This window comes from Lagenorhynchus albirostris, chromosome 19 (assembly GCF_949774975.1).
Source record: "Lagenorhynchus albirostris chromosome 19, mLagAlb1.1, whole genome shotgun sequence".
NCBI classification, from domain to species: Eukaryota; Metazoa; Chordata; class Mammalia; order Artiodactyla; family Delphinidae; genus Lagenorhynchus; species Lagenorhynchus albirostris.
In genome coordinates, this window is record NC_083113.1 from 6,827,091 (window position 1) to 6,848,544 (window position 21,454).

General features: G+C 39.4%; 1 protein-coding gene across 1 annotated transcript; it reads right to left on the bottom strand.

The window, feature by feature from the left end:
- Positions 1-236: 236 nt before the first annotated feature.
- On the bottom strand, positions 237-20,177 carry ZNF614 (zinc finger protein 614). Its single transcript, XM_060131185.1, is given in 7 exon segments — positions 237-683; positions 685-729; positions 731-2,189; positions 2,498-2,593; positions 2,869-2,995; positions 6,402-6,623; positions 20,045-20,177. Coding segments are annotated over 6 exon segments (1,839 nt in total). The 5' UTR covers positions 6,417-6,623; positions 20,045-20,177; the 3' UTR covers positions 237-586.
- Positions 20,178-21,454: the final 1,277 nt, after the last annotated feature.

Here is a 21,454-nt window from a genome sequence, read left to right on the forward strand (position 1 = left end):
TTTTTAAATCCTCTGATATTTAACTAAAGATGCTCTATCTTTAGCATGTTCATAAAGGTTTTAATTTCTATATGATTTCCTGACAAATGATGAGGCAGAATGTATCACTGAAATCCTGCCATATATACTATCCTCTTAAAAGTTTTTCTCCAGTGTGAACTCTGACACTCATTGAGGTCTTCTTTCTGGGGGAAAGACATTCCCATGGTCATCATATCTCCTTTTTTTTTTAAAAAAAATCATATTTCTATGAACAATGAGCTCACTGATGATCAATGAAGACCCCTGATAAGAAAGTCTGTCTTCCCACTGAAGACTTTCCTAGTCTCTGCATTCACAGAATTTGTCGGAGAATATAGAGTATATACTTTTCAGACATATAATGAAGTCAGAAAGTTTTGCCCAAGGCATCTCTGCACTGAATGTATCAGAGTTTTTCCAACATGTTTTCATTGACAGAAAATGTGAGGTAAGGATCACTAAAGGCGCTACCACATTCACTATATTCACCAGGTTTATCTCCTGCACAAATCCTTTCATCTCCTCAGGGCACACATCTGATAACAGGCAGTACCGTTCTGCTCTGCTAGAAACACTGGTGTTTAAACAAAGTCTTAGCTGCCACAGAAGGCATTTCCCCAGTCACTGCATTAATGGAGCTCTTGTTCAATCGTAAGTAATGAGCTGTGACTCTCTGTTAAAGGAATTTCCAACTTGACCGAATCTACTCATTTCTCTTATGTGCATTTTCTTATGTTTAACAAGGTTTGACAAGTGGGAGAAGGCTTTCTCACAATCACTGCATCCATATGGTCTTTCTCCTGTGTGAGTTCTTTGATGTACATTGAGTACTGACTTCGTGGTGAAGGCTTTTCCACATTCATTGCACTCATAGGGTTTCTCTCCTGTGTGAATTCTCTGATGGGTAATGAGACCATACTTGTGGGAATAGGATTTTCCACACTCAGTACATACAAAGGGCGTCTTTCCTGTATGACACCTCTCATGTTGTATGAGGCATATCTTCTGGCTGAAGGCTTTACCACACTCATTGCATTCATAGGGTTTCTCTCCCGTGTGAGTTCGCTGATGTATAACAAGAGTGCGCTTTGTGGTGAAGCCTTTCCCGCATTCATTACATAGGTAAGATTTCTCTCCCGTGTGAGTTCGCTGATGTATAATGAGAGTGCGTTTCACAGTGAAGCCTTTCCCACATTCACTGCATATGTAAGATTTCTCCCCTGTATGAGATCGCTGATGTACGATGAGATTACTCTTCACGGTGAAGCCTTTCCCACATTCACTGCACAAATATGGTTTCTCTCCAGTATGAGTTCGCTGGTGTACAACAAGATAGCGCTTCATGGTGAAGCCTTTCCCACACTCACTGCATACATAGGGTTTCTCCCCTGTGTGAGTGCGCTGATGCACAATGAGATTGCTCTTCACAGTGAAGCCTTTTCCACATTCACTGCACACATAAGGTTTCTCTCCACTGTGAGTTCGCTGATGTGCAATCAGATAGCGCCTCACTGTGAAGCCTTTTCCACACTCACTGCACATATAGGATTTCTCTCCTGTTTGGGTTTGCTGATGTACAGTGGGACTGCTCTTCACAGTAGATACTTTTCTGCATCCACTGGTTAAATGGGGTTTGTCTCGTGTTTGAGGTTTCTGATGTTTAGTGAACATGACATTTCTGGAGAAGGATTTCTCACACAGATCACACTGATGGAGTTTGTCTCCTATATGAATGCTCTCCTGAGAAATAAGCTGAGATTTCCTGATGCATGTTTTCTCACTTCCAACGCAGGCCTGGGATTTCTCTATTTTGTGAGTCCTCTGACGCTTAAGGACTTGGAACTTAGCAATGATGTGTTTTATACTTTCAGGAAATTCAATTCCAGAATACAACTGTTCACGATCACCATGTAGAAAGAATTTCTTATCTCCATTAAACTCCACAGGGTTCTTTATTTCATATCGTCTCTTCTGGTTAACTAAACATAAGCTTGATTTCCAAGCTTTTTTACATAAGTCAAACGTATGATTTTGTGTTAGGGCTAAACAAGTTTTGCTCAGATGAACACTCTTTCTAAATGCATTCTGTTCACTGCATTGTTGCAGGCTCTTTGGAAATCTTTGGTCTTGAGAGTGCTCTGGCAGATGACTGTCAACTTTCCTGATTCCTAGGAAAAATGGAATGAAAGTGCTTAAAAGAGGATATATAGTGGGGGGATTTGATCTTTATTGTCTACCATATGATCCCAGTACAAAATTATAAAGATGTAAGAGGAAATAAATATCAGATCCAAGAAGAGACAAGGAATATATTTAAAGCTAAATACCCACAAAGAAAGAGTGCTCATCTGGGGAGATGAATATATGAAGCAGCTGTTGTGGGGGCCTCAGTCACCCTCACAGCTGTGACTCCTTCTCTTAATGACTAGAATATGCCCTCCCTGACCACTCCCCTTGCTGGTTCTCCCTCACTCACCTGGATGGGTTCTATTCTGGATTTTGTTTTCTATTATACATGGTTGTTTTCCATGTTCCAACTTGGAGAGTGATTCTGGTTTGGTAGCTTGATACCCTGTTCATGAGAAATGATAGAAGACTTAGATACAGGGACTGGGGTACAGTATGTCAAGATGGGAAAATACTGCATTTTAGAGACAAAATTTCTTGTATGCAAAGTAAAAGTTCTCCTTCAGCATACAGGAGATTTATACCCTTTTGTTTGGGGCCAGAGAGGGGACTGAAAATCTAACTCTTTGGAAGACCACAGTGACTGCAAAGCTTTCATCAGGTGATGGCGAAAAGGCCAGTGACTGGGCACCTCTAAGTGACACAGGGAGCTGTCCTTACCCAGTGACACCAAATTGTTAAAGTTCTCCAACATCACATCCCGGTATAGGTCTTTCTGAGCAGCATCCAGGAGCTGCCACTCCTCCCAGTTAAACTCCACAGCCACATCCTCCAGTGTCAGCAATTCCTGTAATAATAGAGTCCAGTTTAATATGATGGGAATTGTTTTTATCAATATGGAAGAAGCATGAGAGAAGTTGTTCTAATTTTCACTGTATAGCCTGCATCTATATACTTTTCTCAAATACATTTCAGTAGAAGAAAAATCCTATCTTTCTATCTATATATTTTAGCACCTATTTCCATTTGCATACGAAAAATATGCAAATGATATCAGGACAAATAAAGTGTTCCTACATTACCATGAAACTTCACAGCCAATATGAGAATCAACCATGAACAGCCTCCACATCCAGAATTTACAAGAGTGTTTTTAATAAATGTAAAAAAAAAACCCAGAAACTATACAAGATACATCCACAGCAAAAAAAAAAAAAAAAAAAAAGACCATTAAAGTTGATTAGGAAGATTTGAAAACAAAAACAAAGAGAAAATATAGTAATGGAGAAGCAGTATCCAAAGATCTAAAGGTAAAAATTTCAAGACTGATTAAACACTCTGAACTTCAGACTCAGGAATCCCAACAAATTCTAAGCATGAAGTCTATACATAGGCACATCAGACTAAAACTATAATACACAAAATATGAAGGGAAACTATAAAAGCATCCAGAGACAAAAGACAGATTACCTACAACAGAAACAAAAGAACTCAGGAAAAAAAAAGGAATATTATCTTCAAAGTTCTGATTTTTGTGCCAGAAAGGTCAGACATGAAGGCCACTTGGTATTGAAACACATGACTCTCATCGTGGAGTCCTGGACAGCATTATCTTCTCCCAGCCACATTGTGTGACAGTCCTCAGGAGCACTGCCAATCAAGGAAGCTCGCCTGAACTTCAGTGTCCAGAGATTTTATTGAAGCTTCATTATATATGCATAATTTATTGAATCGCTTACCACATGGCTGAATGCAGGTCCTTCCTCCTTCCTGGAGGCTAGACTGGTTACATATGGCTGAAAGCCACAAGCCTCTAATCACATGGTTGGTCTTTTTGGCATTGACAGCCCTCATCTTGAGTCATCTCATTAGCACAAATCATCTAGGGCCCACATGAGTCATCTCATAGCATAAACTATAAAGTGTGGTCCCAGTGGTCCAAGATGAAAAACAAAGACACTCTTATCACATGGGTAATTCCAAGGGTTTAGCAGTTACCTCCCAGGAATCAGAGATAAAAGTCAGCCAAATTCCTTATTACATACTAGGTATTCATGCCCCTGTGAGGTACCCTTCCCTTGAGCATGGGCTGAATTGTTTCTAAAAAAAAAAAAAAAAAAAATGAACAGAACAAAAGTGATGAGATACCTCTTTTAAATTAGGCTATATATGATTTCCAGCTTGCTAACAGAATCTGTCCTTTGATGAAACAAGATGGCATGTTAGGGGGGCCCACGTGACAAGGAACTCAGTGGTCTTACATGAGCAGACAGGTAGAAACTGAGGATCTCATTTGAGTTCTGGAAATGACTTCTGCCAACAACCATGTAAGTGAGCTTAGAAGGGCATCCTTCCCCACTTGAACCTTCAGATCAGACCCCATCCTAGGGCTTACAACTTGATTGCAGCCACACAATAGACTGTGAAACAAAGTATTCAGCAATGATATGATACAAAAATAAACATTTGGTCTTTGTCCCTGGTTCCTGGTACCCTAGCTCCTAAAACACTTAGGATCTCCACACCGATAAGTGTTTTTTGTATGCTAATGACATGACAGGTAGTGGGAGGGCACCCAGACAGCTTCGGGATGGGGGCTGGTTGCTAGAGGAACAAACCATGTGATAAAACCTCCAGAGAGGGGAGAAGGGCTGGAGACTGAGTTCAATCACCAATGGCCAATGATTTAATCAATCATGCCTAAGTAATGAAACCTTAAAAAAAAACCCCAAAACTACAGGTTTGGCAAGTTTCCAAGTTGGTGAACACACTGAGGTACTGGAAGGGTGACACACCCCCATACCTTGCTCTATGCGTCTCTTCCATTTGACTGTTCCTGAGTTGTATCATGTAAATGTAAGTAAATAAATCTGTAAATTAAGAAAAGTGGTTTCCTGAGTTCTGTGAGTTTTTGAGCAAATTATCAAACCTGAGGAAGGGATTGTGGCCACTCTGAAGCAATACAGATACAATTTCACAAAAAGCCATTAACAAGAATGTTTAATGTCACATGGTTTGTAATAACAAGAATATCTAAATATTCATCAGCATGTGAATTATTAAATTATCACACATATATAATTTGGTGTTCATTGCATCACGTAAAAAAGAAGTAAGCTGGCCTGTAGACACCAAAATGTAAAGAATTCCAGTACACCGAAAACAGGCTGGAGGATGTCATAAAAATGACAATGGTGGCTCACCCTGCAGAGGTGGTTCATATATGAGTGTAATTCATGGTCAAGGAGTATTGATCTGTTATCTGTGAAGCTTGAATTATTTCACACTGAATCTATTTCTTAAACTCAGAGTGAATCTCCACCACTGTTCCCCAAAACATAGGTTTGATTATGTTACTTCATCATTTCAAACGTCAAATATTTGATTTCTATCAAACTCTAATGTTTTTTTGTTCCAGTTTTATTGAGAAATAATTGACATATATCACTGTATAAGTTTTAGATATAGCATGATGGTATGATTTACATATATTGCAAAATGACTACCACAATAGGTTCAGCTAACATCCATCTTCTCTCATGTAGATACAAAAGAAAAGAAAAAAAGGAAAAAGATTTTCTCCCTGTGCTGAGAACTCTTAGGATTTACTCTTAACAACTTTCCTATATATCATATAGCAGTGTTAGCTATAGTCACCATGTTGTACATTACATCCCTAGTACTTATTTATCTTGTAACTGGCTTTTTTGAGTATGACTATAAACTCATGGAATTTTATATAGCTATATAGGTGATGTTCTTCAGTCAGCTGCACTCATCTTTCTTTTAGATGCTCAACTGGTACCAGGCCAGTGGTAGTCTGGCTAGTGGGGAGCCCCTAAGAGTTATCAATGTTGTTACAAGTATCATACCATTCACCTAAGTGACATAAACCATTGAATCCCTCAAGAAGCTGGTCTGCTTTTTCCTCAGTCAACACATACTATGGAGCTTTTCGTGTTTCTTTGGTTGTGACGTCTGCCAGAGATAATGCAAAGTGACAGCTGATGTAACCCACAGGGCCCACCACAGTCACACATTATCTTCCAATATTAGTCACTTGATGTGACCCCTATGAATGATATATTCCTGAACCCACTTTGTCCTGATTTTGAATTCAGAGTCTAAGTTAATTTCTCCCCAGAACCCCATTATCCCCAATTTATACTTCTTTTACTTGAACTGATTTTTTTTTTCAGGTCACCACAAATCCATTAGACAACAAAAGAAAGATATAACAAACCAAAAATCACCTGGACCTTGATCATCTTCTTCTATGCTCAGGAAATAGTGAGTAACATGGCTTCTGTCTTTTGTTTCTTCTGCATCTGCCATGTAATTCTTAGAGACAGAAATCTTGGTGTCCAGTTAAAGATGTCCTCAGAAATGATGATATCCAACTCCAAGAATCTCCTCTTTCTCCCCTCATTCCTTCACTTGATCACTCTTTCTCCTGGGGAGCCAGGACCTGTGTGCTGAAGAGCAAATTGACTTTGAGTGTACATTCCCTCTGGACTAAGATGCTGTCACTTATCCTTAAATAAGGGACCCCAATATTTCCAACTGTTCCTTTATTTGGTGCCCCAGAGGCGTTCACACTCTGGGGCAATAAAACAAGGTTTTGAATGTGTGAAATGTATGCCTTTCTTTTGTGAAGAGGAAATGGCATGACTATTAAAGGGAAGGAGGGAAAGCGGAATCAGCAGAACATGATGCCACGGGTGAAAGCTCAAGCAGATCAAGTTTACAGAAGAGGCCACATGGAAGTTTCCAAGGATCTGGACATTGTGCCTTTAAAAAGTATGTGTGCCCAGGTACCAATTCAAAAGTATATGCTCAGTAGGTACACACACCGCAGTTTTTTTTAAGTATTATATTTAATAAAGTTTTTTATAATGTGGACCATTTTCTTTAAAGTCTTTATTGAATTTTTTACAATATTGTTTCTTCTTTTTTTTAATAAATTTATTTATTTATTAATTTTTATCTGCGTTGGGCCTTTGTTGCTGTGCCAGGGCTTTCTCTAGTTGCGGCGAGCGGGGGCTACTCTTCGTTGCAGTGTGCGGGCTTCTCATTGCGGTGGCTCCTCTTGTTACGGAGCATGGGCTCTGGGAGTGTGGGTTTCAGTAGTTGTGGCTCGCGGGCTCTAGAGCATAGGGTCACTGGTTGTGGCACACAGGCTTAGTTGCTCCGCAGCATGTAGGATCTTCCCAGACCAGGGATTGAACCCTTGTCCCCTGCATTGGCAGGCAGATTCTTAAACACTGCACCACCGGGGAAGCCCCTGCTTCCGTTTTTATGTTTTGGTTTTTTGGCCACGAGGCATATGGGATCCTAGCTCCCCAACCAGGGATCAAACCCACACCCCCGTCATTGGAAGGCGAAGTCCCAACCACTGGACAGCCAGGGAAGTCCCCATACCTCACTTTGAAGACCACCGTACTAAGCAAATCGTTAAGATTGTCTATTTCTCTTTGTATATGAAAAGATTAATCTTGCCCAACAGAGGTTTGGCTTTGCCCTTAGTTCCTGAGAGGGAACATATAAGCCCTCGGAATGCCCCACCCGATAAGAGTGGCTTTGCTTACCTGGGAGGCTTGGGCCATACAAGATAGTTTATGCTAATGATGTAATTTATGGTGAGGGCCCTTGGACAACATGGTATCAGCTTGACCTCTAGAGGGGCTGGAGACTAAGTTCAGCCAATCATGTCTATGTTCACTGAGCCCCAGTAAAAACGCTGGACACTAAGTGTTAGGTGAGCTCTCCCTGGTTGGCAATAATGATAAAACAAAAACAAAAACAAAACCAGCAAGGATATAGCAGACTTGAACAATATAATCAATCAACTTAAGTGACATTTATTTAACACTACACTCAACAGCAACAAAATATATATATTTTTTCAAAAGTACATGGATCATTCCCCAGGAAAGACCATATACTAGGGTATAAAACTGTCAATAAATTCAAAATAAAGGTAGGTTACAAGGTATGCGACATGGGGAATATGGTCAATATTTTGTAATAACTGTAAATGGAGTGTAACCTTTAAAAATTGTATACAATGGTGTGTGTGTGTGTGTGTGTGTGTGTGTGTGTGTATGGCTTAGATAAAATGGACAAATGCCTAGGAAGAAACAAAAACGAAATAAGATTTAAAAAAAATTTTTAATACCTATGTAACAAGTAAAGAAATTGAATTAGTAATTAAAAATCATCACACACAAAAAAAGCCTACTGTCAACTGGCTTCACTGTATAAAGCCAGGATTACTAAGATACCAAAGCAAGACAAAGACATCACAGAAAGAAAAAATCTATAGAGCAATCTCCTTCATGAATATAGGTGAAAAATTGTTAAAAATGTATTAGCAAAACACATGCAGCATAATATAAAAAGGATTATAGACAACAGCTAAGGGGGATTTATCCCAGGAATGCCAGGTTGGTTTATCATGGGAAGATAAAGTAATGTACTACTCCAAATTAATACAATAAAGGACAAAACCCACATGTTCTTCTCAAAGGATACAAAAAAGTTATGTGACCACATTTAATACCCACTCATGATTAAAACTTTCAAAAACCTAGAAACAGAAAGGAAGTTACTCAAACTAATAAAGGGCAGCTATGAAAAACCAAAACCAACATCATACTTAATGATAAAATTCTGAATGTTTTTCTCCTAGAATTGAGAACAATGCAAGGATAGCTGCCTTAACCCATTTTATCCATTGCTATACTAAAGGTTCCAGCCAGTTCAATAGGTAATAAACAAATAAATACATTTTAAAAACTTAAAGGTATCTGTATTGGAAATACAGAGTGCAACTGTTCTTATTAATAGACAATATGATTTTGTATATAGAAAATCCTAAGAAATACATGCAAAAAAAGTATTAGAACTAGTAAATAGGTTTAGCAAGGTTACAGGATACAGTAACAATATATTAAAGAAAATTGCATATCTCTATACTAGCAATGATCCAGCCAATAAGGAAATTAAGGAAGCAATTCCACACAATAGCATCAAAAAGAAAAAAAATACTTAAGAACAAATTAAAACTAATGCAAGACTTGTATATTGAAAACTATAAAACACTTCTGAGACAAATTTAAAGAGATATAAATAAATGGAGAGACACTCCAAGCCTGTAGATTGGAAGATTCAATATGGTGATGGCAATTCTCCCCAGATTCAGTGCAATCACTGTCAAAGGTACACCAGGAATTTTATAAATATGGAGAAGCTGATACTAAAATTTGCATTAAAAGATAAAGAATGTAGAATAGCTAGACCAATTGTAAAATAGAATTATAAAGTTGGTGAGTGCTTATACTAATCTATTTCAAAGTTTATTTTAAACCCATAGTAATAAAATAGGTACTGTATTGACATAATGATAGATACGTAAGTCAGTGCAACAGAATTGAGAATTGAGAAATAAATGCAAGTATGGTCAGCTGATTTTCAACAAAGGTGCAAGACAAAGCAATGAGGAAACAGATGGTCTTTCCAACAAATATACTGGAACAACTGAATATCCATTTCCAATTAAATTAAAATGGATAATAAATGTAATAGCTAAAAATATAAACTACCTCAAGAAATTGAGAAGACAAGGCACAGCTTGGGAGAAAATATTTGCAAAAGACATATCTGATAAAGGACTGTTATCCAAAATATACAAAGAACTCTTAAAAACTCAACAATAAGGAAACACAACCCAACTGAAAAATGGGCAAGACCTGAACTGACACCTTACCAAAGAAGATATACAGATAGCAAATAAGCAAATGAAAAGATGTGTAATTAGGAAATTACATCATATGTAATTAGGAAATAACAAATTAAAAAAACAATGAGATACCATCACCCACCTATTAGAATAACCAAAATTCAAAACAATGACTACACAAAATGCTGAAGAGGATATGAAGCAACAGGAATTCTAATTTATTGCTGATGGGAAGGCAAAATGGTACAGCTACTCTGGAAGACAGTTTGGCAGTTTCTTAAAAAACTATATATACTCTTGGGACTTCCCTCGTGGCACAGCAGTTAAGAATCCACCTGTCAATGCAGCGGACATGGGTTCGGTCCCTGGTCTGGGAAGATCCCTCATGCCGCGGAGCAACTAATCTCGTGAACCATAACTACTGAGCCTGTGCTCTAGAGCCCACTAGCCACAACTATTGAGCACATGCACCACAACTACTGAAGCCTGTGCACTCTAGGGCCTGTGTACTGCAACAAGAGAAGCCAATGCAATGAGAAGCCCGTGCACCACAATGAAGAGTAGCCCCCGTTTGCTGCAACTAGAGAAAGCCCACGTGCAGCAATGAAGACCCAACGCAGCCAAAAAAAAAAACCCCACCAAAAACTATATATACTCTTCACACATGATCCAAAATCACATTCCTTGCTATTGACCAAAGTCAGTTGAAAATTTATGTCCATACAGAAACCTGATCACAGGTAGTTATAGCAGCTCCATCTATCCAGATAATGAATGAATACTATTCAGCACTAAAAAGAAATGAGCTCAGATCAGAAATAAATGAAAAAGAAATGAAGGAAACGATAGCAAAGATCAATAAAACTAAAAGCTGGTTCTTTGAGAAGATAAACAAAATTGATAAACCATTAGCCAGACTCATCAAGAAAAAAAGGGAGAAGACTCAAATCAATAGAATTATAAATGAAAAAGGAGAAGTAACAACTGACACTGCAGAAATAAAAAAGATCATGAGAGATTACTACAAGCAACACTATGCCAATAAAATGGACAACCTGGAAGAAATGGACAAATTCTTAGAAATGCACAACCTGCCAAGACTGAATCAGGAAGAAATAGAAAATATGAACAGACCAATCACAAGCAATGAAATTGAAACTGTGATTTAAAATCTTGCAACAAACAAAAGCCCAGGACCAGATGGCTTCACAGGCGAATTCTATCAAACATTTAGAGAAGAGCTAACACCTATCCTTCTCAAACTCTTCCAAAATATAGCAGAGGGATGAACACTCCCAAACTCATTCTATGAGGCCCCCATCACACTGATACCAAAACCAGACAAGGATGTCACAAAGAAAGAAAACTACAGGCCAATATTACTGATGAACATAGATGCAAAAATCCTCAACAAAATACTAGCAAACAGAATCCAACAGCACATTAAACGGATCATACACCATGACCAAGTGGGGTTTATTCCAGGAATGCAAGGATTCTTCAATATATATAAATCAATCAACGTGATACACCATATTAACAAGTTGAAGGAGAAAAACCATATGATCATCTCAATAGATGCAGAGAAAGCTTTCGACAAAATTCAACACCCATTTATGATAAAAACGCTGCAGAAAGTAGCCATAGAGGGAACTTTCCTCAACATAATTAAGGCCATATATGACAAACCCACAGCCAACATCGTCCTGAATGGTGAAAAACTGAAAGTATTTCCACTAAGATCAGGAACAAGACAAGGTTGCCCACTCTCACCACTCTATTCAACATAGTTTTGGAAGTTTTAGCCACAGCAATCAGAGAAGAAAAGGAAATAAAAGGAATCCAAATTGGAAAAGAAGAAGTAAATCTGTCACTGTTTGCAGATGACAGGATACTATACATAGAGAATCCTAAAGATGCTACCAGAAAACTACTAGAGCTAATCAATGAATTTGGTAAAGTAGCAGGATACAAAATTAAAGCACAGAAATCTCTGGCATTCCTATACACTGATGAAAAATCTGAAAGTGAGATCAAGAAAACACTCCCATTTACCACCGCAACAAAAAGAATAAAATATCTAGGAGTAAACCTACCTAAGGAGAAAAAAGACCTGTATGCCAAAAATTATAAAACACTGATGAAAGAAATTAAAGATGATACAAATAGATGGAGAGATATACCATGTTCTTGGATTGGAAGAATCAACACTGTGAAAATGACTCTACTACCCAAAGCAATCTACAGATTCAATGCAATCCCTATCAAACTACCACTGGCATTTTTCACAGAACTAGAACAAAAAATTTCACAATTTGTATGGAAACACAAAAGACCACGAATAGCCAAAGCAATCTTGAGAATGAAAAACGGAGCTGGAGGAATCAGGCTCCCTGACTTCAGACTATACTACAAAGCTACAGTAATCAAGACAGTATGGTACTGGCACAAAAACAGAAATATAGATCAATGGAACAGGATAGAAAGCCCAGAGATAAATCCATGTACATACTGTCACCTTATCTTTGATAAAGGAGGCATGAATGTACAGTGGAGAAAGGACAGCCTCTTCAATAAGTGGTGCTGGGAAAACTGGACAGGTACATGTAAAATTATGAGATTAGATCACTCCCTAACACCATACACAAAAATAAGCTCAAAATGGATTAAAGACCTAAATGTAAGGGCAGAAACTATTAAACTCTTAGAGGAAAACATAGGCAGAACACTCTATGACATAAATCACAGCAAGATCCTTTTAGACACACCTCCTACAGAAATCGAAATAAAAACAAAAATAAACAAATGGGACCTAATGAAACTTCAAAGCTTTTGCACAGCAAAGGAAACCATAAACAAGACCAAAAGACAACCCTCAGAATGGGAGAAAATATTTGAAAATGAAGCAACTGACAAAGGATTAATCTCCAAAATTTATAAGCAGCCCATGCAGCTCAATAACAAAAAAACAAACAACCCAATCCAAAATTGGGCAGAAGACCTAAATAGACATTTCTCCAAAGAAGATATGCAGACTGCCAACAAACACATGAAAGAATGCTCAACATCATTAATCATTAGAGAAATGCAAATCAAAACTACAATGAGATATCATCTCACACCAGTCAGAATGGCCATCATCAAAAAATCTAGAAACAATAAATGCTGGAGAGGGTGTGGAGAAAAGGGAACCCTCTTGCACTGTTGGTGGGAATGTAAATTGATATAGCCACTGTGGAGAGTATGGAGGTTCCTTAAAAAACTACAAATAGAACTACCATATGACCCAGCAATCCCACTACTGGGCATATACCCTGAGAAAACCATAATTCAAAAAGAGTCATGTACCAAAATGTTCATTGCAGCTCTATTTACAATAGCCAGGACATGGAAGCAACCTAAGTGTCCATCATTGGATGAATGGATAAAGATGTGGCACATATATACAATGGAATATTACTCAGCCATAAAAAGAAACGAAATTGAGCTATTTGTAATGAGGTGGATAGACCTAGAGTCTGTCATACAGAGTGAAGTCAGTCAGAAAGAGAAAGACAAATACCGTATGCTAACACATATATATGGAATTTAAGAAAAAAAATGTCATGGGCTTCCCTGGTGGCACAGTGGTTGAGAGTCCGCCTGCCGATGCAGGGGACACGGGTTCGTGCCCTCCTCCGGCAAGATCCCACGTGCCGCGGAGCGGCTGGGCCCGTGAGTCATGGCCGCTGAGGCTGCGCGTCCGGAGCCTGTGCTCCGCAACGGGAGAGGCCACAGCAGTGAGAGGCCTGCGTACTGAAAAAAAAAAAAAGTCATGAAGAACCTAGGGGTAAGAGAGGGAATAAAGACACAGACCTACTAGAAAATGGACTTGAGGATATGGGGAGGGGGAAAGGTATGCTGTGACAAAGCGACAGAGAGGCATGGACATATATACACTACCAAACGTAAGATAGATAGCTAGTGGGAAGCAGCCGCATAGCACAGGGAGATCAGCTTGGTGCTTTGTGACTGCCTGGAGGGGTGGGATAGGGAGGGTGGGAGGGAGGGAAACTCAAGAGGGAAGAGATATGGTAACATATGTGTAACTGATTCACTTTGTTATAATGCAGAAACTAACACACCATTGTAAAGCAATTATACTCCAATAAAGATGTAAAAAAAAAGAAATGAGCTATCAAACTATGAAAAGAAAAGGAGGAACCTAAAATGCATATTATTAAGTGAAAGAAGCCCATCTAGAAAGACTATATACTATAAAATTCCAACTATATGACATTCTGAAAAAGGCAAAGCTAAGGAGACAGTAAAAGGATCCGTGGTTGCCAGGAGTTGGAGGGAGGGCAAGATGAATAGGCAGAATCCAGAGGAATTTTAGAGCAGTGCAACTGTTCTGTATGATACTAAATGGTGGATATATGTCATTTTTCATTTGTCAAGACCCAAAGAACATACAACACAAGAGTGAACCCTAATGCAAATTATTCACTTTGGTTAATAATGTGTCAATATGTAAATTGACTGTAACAAATTCAGCACCCTGGTGCAGGATGTTGACAGTGGGGAAAGGTTACATATGTCAGGGAACAGGGGTATATGGTATCTCTATGCAGTTCCCACTCAGTGTTGCTGTGAATCTAAAACTGCTCCTAAAAAAAATAAAGTCATATCCTTATCTATTTATATCTATACATGCACACATTATCTTTCAGAAAACATATAAGACATTTCTCATGACCTTGGGTTAGGCAGAGAAGACATGTCACCAAACCAGCAAACCATAAAAGAAGAAAACTGGACTTGTATTACATTTTGCACATCAAAAAACACTATAAAGCTAAAGGAAAAGGTAAGCTACAAATCGGGAGAAAAATTTGCAAATCATATATCTGATAAAGTACTTCTATGCAGAACATATAAAGAACTCAAAAAGCTCAATTTGTTAAGAAGACAAAGAACCCATTTAGAAAATGGGAAAAGACTTGAATATCCATAAACACATGAAAAGATGATCAACATTATTTGTCATTAGAGAAATTAAGATGATGGTGAAATTCTAGTATACGGCAACTAGATATAATTAAAAAGACTAATAATTCCAAATGTTGATGAGAATGTGGAGAAACTGGAACTCTCATACAATAATAATAAACTGGTACACGCACTTTTGAAACTTTGTAAAACACACACTTATCTTAGGAACCAGCCATTCCACTCAGAGGAATTTAACAAACAAATGAAAACATGTCCAATTTGCACCTGAATATATGTAGCAACATTATTCATCAAAGTCTCAAACTAGGATTTGACAAACAAAATTCACTATATACATCCAATGGATCATTCAGGAATAGAATTGAAGAGAAGAGAATATTTCCCAATTCATTCTATGAGGTCATTAATTTTAAAAAAATATAATACTATCTATAATACAATTTTAAAAATGTAAAATACTTATGGGAAAAATTACCAAAAAAATGTAAAAGACATTCTGAAAACTATATCACTGAGAAATCTGTAAAGACTTTAATAAATGGAGAGATGTAGCTTGTTAGAAAAAGAATTATTTTCTGAAATAAACAAAACAGACCAGTCCCCACAATTAGTCTATAGAGTCATAAAATCTCACTCATAATCCCAGGAAAGTGTAGCGACTTGACAGCCTGATCCTTAAATTCAGATAGTAATGCAAAAGGTCTAGAATAGCCAAAACAACTGTGGAAAAGAACAAAGTTGGTGGGTTGACACTACCTGATTCCAAGAATTTATATCAAGCTACAGTAGTCAACAGAGGGTGGTATTCATGTCAACATAAACAAATGAATGGAACAGAATAGAGTCCAGAATAAGATTAAGACCCACATATATATACATATAGCCAACTGACATTTTACAAAGGCACAAAGGCAATACAGTGGAGAAAAGAAAGCCTTTTCAACAAATGTTGCTGGAACAAGTAGATATGAATATCAAAAGAAAAAAGAATTAAAACAAGAACTTGGATCTACACATTGCACTATATACATAATTCAAGATGGATAATAAACCTAAATGAAAAACCTAAAAAGAAAAAATCTGAAACTTCTAGAAGAAAAAATTGGCAAAAATCCTCTGATCTTGTAGTTAGGCAAAGATTCTTAGGTACAACACCAAAAGGATTATTTTTTTAAAAAAAGTTCATACACTGGACTTCATAAAAACTAAATCCTTCTGCTCTTCAAAACATATTGTTAAGAGAATGTTGAAAGGCAAGTCAAAGACTGGGAGAAAATCTTTGTAAAGCATGTAACTGGTAAAGGAAGGATTTGTAGCTAGAACATAAAACGAATTCTCAAAAATAAACAAGAAAACTGCAAAAGACTTGAACAGATAGATACTTCACCAAGGAAGATATATGGATGGCAACTAAGCACGTGAAAAGATGCTCAATATCATTAACCATCATTAGGTAAATACAAATTAAAACCGCAAGATACTGCTCCACACCTATTAGAATGCCTACAATTAAAAAGAAAGACGAAAAAAAAAAAAAAAAAAGAAAGACGAGGGGCTTCCCTGGAGGTGCAGTGGTTGAGAGTCCGCCTGCCGATGCAGGGGACACAGGTTCATGCCCAGGTCCGGTAAGATCCCACATGCCACGGAGCGGCTGGACCCGTGAGCCATGGCCACTGGGCCTGCGCGTCCGGAGCCTGTGCTCCACAAAGGGAGAGGCCACAACAGTGAGAGGCCCGTGTACCACAAAAAAAAAAAAAGAAAGACGAGGGCTTCCCTGGTGGCATAGTGGTTAAGAATCCGCCTGCCAATGCTGGGGACATGGGTTCGAGCCCTGGTCCAGGAAGATCCCACATGCCGCTGAGCAACTAAGCCCATGTGCCACAACTACTGACGCCCGTGGGCCTAGAGCCCATGCTCTGCAACAAGAGAAGCCACCGCAATGAGAAGCCCACGCACCGCAGTGAAGAGTGGCCCCCACTCACCACAACTAGAGAAAGCCCGCGAGTAGCAATGAAGACACAACACAGCCATAAATTAATTAAGTAATTAAGTAATTAATTAAAAAAAAAAGAAAGACGATACAAAATGTGGAGCCACCCAACAGCCACCCATCTGCTTCTCCTAGATATAAAGTACAACCACTTTGGGGAACAGTTTAGCAGTTTCTTTAAAAGTTAAACATACACCTACCACATGATTTAGCCATTCAAATACTGGTGATTTACACATGAGAAAGAAAAACACATGTAACTGGAACATGAATGTTCACAGAAGCTTTATTCGTAAGAGCTAAAAACTGGAAACACAACTACCCACCAAGAGGTGAATTAGAGACTTCCCTGGTGGTCCAGTGGTTGAGATTCTGCACTCCCATTGCAGGAGGCCTGGGTCTGATCCCTGGTTGGGGAACTAGGTCCCACATGCCGCAACTAAATACCTCGTATGCTGCAACGAAGATCCCGCATACGGCAACAAAGATACCGCATGCCACAACTAAGACCCGGCGCAGCCAAATAAATAAATAAATGATTTTTTTAAAAAGGTGAATTAATAAACTCTATAGAATGAACTAATGTTCCTACAATGGAATACAAAGCAATAAAAAGAAACCAGGGATACACAGAAGGATGAATCTCAAAATATTAATGTTGAGTGAAACAAGTCAGAATAAAAATGAGTGTACACTGTATGATTCCATTCACATAAAACTTTTAAAAACTATAAACTAACCTATAGTAATGAAAAAAAGATTTGTAGTTGCTTGGGGAGGTGTGGGGAATATAAGAAGGATGGATTAAAAAGGTACACAAAGAAACTTCTTAGGTGATGGGTATGTTCACTATCTTCATTGTGGTGACAGTTTCATGAGTATGTATGTCAAACTTACTAATCTGTACAATTTAAATATGTGCAGCTTATTGTCTATCAATTTTGTCTCAATAGATCACTTGGGGGAAAAAAAGGAAAACTTACTGATACTTATAATATATATAGACCTCAAATACATTATGTTAAATGAAAAAAAGACAGCCCAAGAAGACTACATATTTTATGATTCTGTTTCTATGAAATGTCCAGAAATTGCAAATCAATAGAGGCAGGAAGATGAGCAGTGGTTGTGTGTGGCTCCGGGTAGGGGTGTAAACTGAGTGCACAGAGGAACAAGACAACTTTCTGGGGTGATGGAAATGTTTTAAAGTTGGATTGCGCTGACGGTTGCACAACCCTAGAAACTCAATTAAAATTACTGAAATGTATGCTTATACTTGGTGAATTTTATAGTAAATAAAAATACAACAAAAAAGGCTTCCTTTTCTGGACCTCTCTGGTGGCGCAGTGATTGGGGGTCAGCCTGCCAATGCAGGGGACATGGTTTCGAGCCCTGGTCCGGGAAGATCCCACATGTCGAGGAGCAACTAAGCCTGCGAGCCAAAACTACTGAAGCCCACGCGCCTAGAGCCCGTGCTCTGCAACAGGAGAAGCCACCACAATGAGAAGCCGGCGCACCTCAATGAAGAGTGGCCCCCACTCGCCACAACTAGAGAAAGCCCACATGCAGCAACGAAGATCCAACACAGCCAAAAATAAATAAATAAATAAAAAGATTTCCTTTTCTACAGTACGAAAAAACAAAACAAAAAACCCCACCAACTGAAATTGCAAAAAAAAGGTCAAGGAAAATAGTTTACCAAGAAATAAAGGTAGCCAGAAATCTCTGGGACAAAACAAAAAACGTACCATAAATTTTTAAGTGGAGTGGTAGAATCAGAAAGTAATCAGAAAGTCAAAATGGGTTACTGAAATTATAACTGAATACTTTTAAATACTGTATGTCAATACTACTTACATTAATGAATACATTTGATTCCAGACACCATACCACTGGTTCACCAACCTGTGTTGATACTATTGAAACAATTTTTTTAAATTAATTAATTAATTAATTTTTGGCTGTATTGGGTTTTCGTTGCAGCACGGGCTCTCTCTAGTTGCAGCGAGTGGGGTGTGGTGCAAGGGCTTCTCATTGCAATGGTTCTCTTGTTGCAGAGTACGGGCTCTAGGCACCAGGGCTTCAGTAGTTGTGGCACGCAGGCTCAGTAGTTGCAGCTCTCTGGCTCTAGAGCACAGGCTCAGTAGTTGTGGCGCAGGGGGTTAGTTTCTCCGCGGCATGTGGGATCTTCCCGGACCAGGGATTGAACCCATGTTCCCTGCGTTGGCAGGCGGATTCTTAACCACTGCGCCACTAGGGAAGTCCCTGAAACTATTTTTAAAAAGTATAAATATCTCAAATGCAAATATGTTGAGATCGGTGAAATTAAGTGATACAATTAACTGTCCTTATGTTTATACCGATTATCCAAAATGTAAAGAAAACCCTAGCATTAAAAAAAAAGTTCTCACTGCGGAACATAATATAGGGTAAAGGAAATGCTTTTATTTGAGTAAGAATGACCCTAAATGCAAATATCCAAAAGAAGTATAGTAAACTTGGAGATAAGAAGAACGAAAACTACATTAAATTTCATTAAAAATAGTAAACTTAGCACTAGATCACTCCGAACCATATTGAATTTTGTGAGGACAGCGAGAAGAGTGGTGATGGGGGGAGACAAAGTTGTTAGTAAGGTCCGTGAGGACAGACTAGAAGGAGTGAACTGTGCTTGGATTAACTGGGGAAATGCAGCCTTCATGTCTGTTTCTGGCGTTCAAGGTTTGACCCTGAACGTCCTCAAATACTGAGAGCCCCCATCAGGCGTCTCTATGACTGAGTCCTATATTAAATATCAGTCTAAACTCCAAACATGCCCAAGAAACCAACAGGGACATCTCCCTAACCCGGGCCTCTCTAACACTGAGTCCCAGGTTAAATCGCGAACCCGGACGAGACACCGCGTTCACCGATACAAACTTTCCACCACAGCTCTCAACCCCTGAGTCCCACAAGCAGAGTGATCCAAGTGGACTCCAAACTCTGACAAAGTCGGACTTTCGGTCGATGATTTCTTCAGACTCTTAATCACTGACTGCCAAAAGCCCCATCACTAACGTCCAGACGTCTCTGGGAATGATTCTAAATAAAATCCCAACGAAGGTCCTTCACACGCGCTCACGTTTCACAGTCCCAAGAGGCCGTGAATCCAAGCCCACAACCCGACTCACCTGATCCCAAACCCCTCCAGACACCACTGGCAGCGACAAAAGGCTGAGCCCACCTGCTATTCGGATGCCCTCCTGAGCGGTCCCTAGGGACGCAGACCGGCTAGGACCAGGCAATCTGGCGAGGACCTTGCAGCGCTGCGGGATTTCCGAATTCCGGCCGCGCGCTCCGCTCTATGACGTAACATGGCCCCGTCCACCTCGGCATTTCCGAGGGGCGGGGGCCATAAAGGCTGTAGGAAGACATCGAAATCATTCCTGGCCCCCTCAATGCTTTTATCAATACCTGCCGGTTGCGAGGGATGGTCAACAATGCTGTGCTAACTGCGTAAGATTTCAGAGACCGATGCCTATCCAAGGCCAACATGGCGCGTTCAGCCGGCTGAGGAACAAAGAAAGATGGCGGCGCCCTTCATGCACTTTAGAGCTGATTCGTTACTCCGGAGCGCCATGGGCGCGGCCATCTTAGAAGAAGGCAGGTGTCCCTATGACCGAAAAGGGCTTAGACCCGCGGTTGCTTGGGAGGATTAAAAAAGGTAGAAGTTGGGGCTTCCCTGGTGGCGCAGTGGTTGAGAGTCCGCCTGCCGATGCGGGGGACGCGGGTTCGTGCCCCGGTCCGGGAAGATCCCGCAAGCCGCAGAGCGGCTGGGCCCGTGAGCCATGGCCGCTGAGCCTGCGCGTCCGGAGCCTGTGCTCCGCAACGGGAGAGGCGAAAACAGTGAGGGGCCCGCGTACCGCAAAAAAAAAAAAAAAAAAAAGGTAGAAGTCGAGACATCGCTGGAGAGGCGGGGGCCACGGAATTGACAAAAGCAGTCGTCACTTAATATCTTAGGTTTGTGGAGAGAGCGGTTGTGTGTGGAGTGGGTAAGCCCTTTGTAGTTTAGAAGAAATTAAGACAGCCTTTGTATAGGCGTAGCCAATAAGGCAGAGTTCGATAAAAATGCTGATACCTGCGTGGGATCGATACATAGCAACCTCTAGTGGGTAAGGGGATGAAGTGAAGGTGCAAATGAGTGAACTACATGTTTCCTTCCAAAATAAATGGTGACAGTGGGACATTTGAGAATATAGAATTATGAGGTAATCAATTATCATACTTGGCATAGCTCACAAATTAAAAAGAAGAGCACATTTTAAAATGTTGTTTTTATGCAGGTGTGGGAGGTTTAATTGTAGAGGATTTAAGTTAAAGAGGACTATTAGAAGGCAACCTGGATCCAATTTAAATTTTTCATTCTCTTTGACCCAGCAATTATATTCCACCCATTTATTTGGTGAAAGTTTTCTTAATATTAACCACAGAGGCTTTTGTAATAAAAAAGAAAAACCTAAATGTACAATGATAGATGAATACTTTGGTAAAATTATGGAACATCCACTCAACATAACAGTATATAACAATGAAAGATTGTC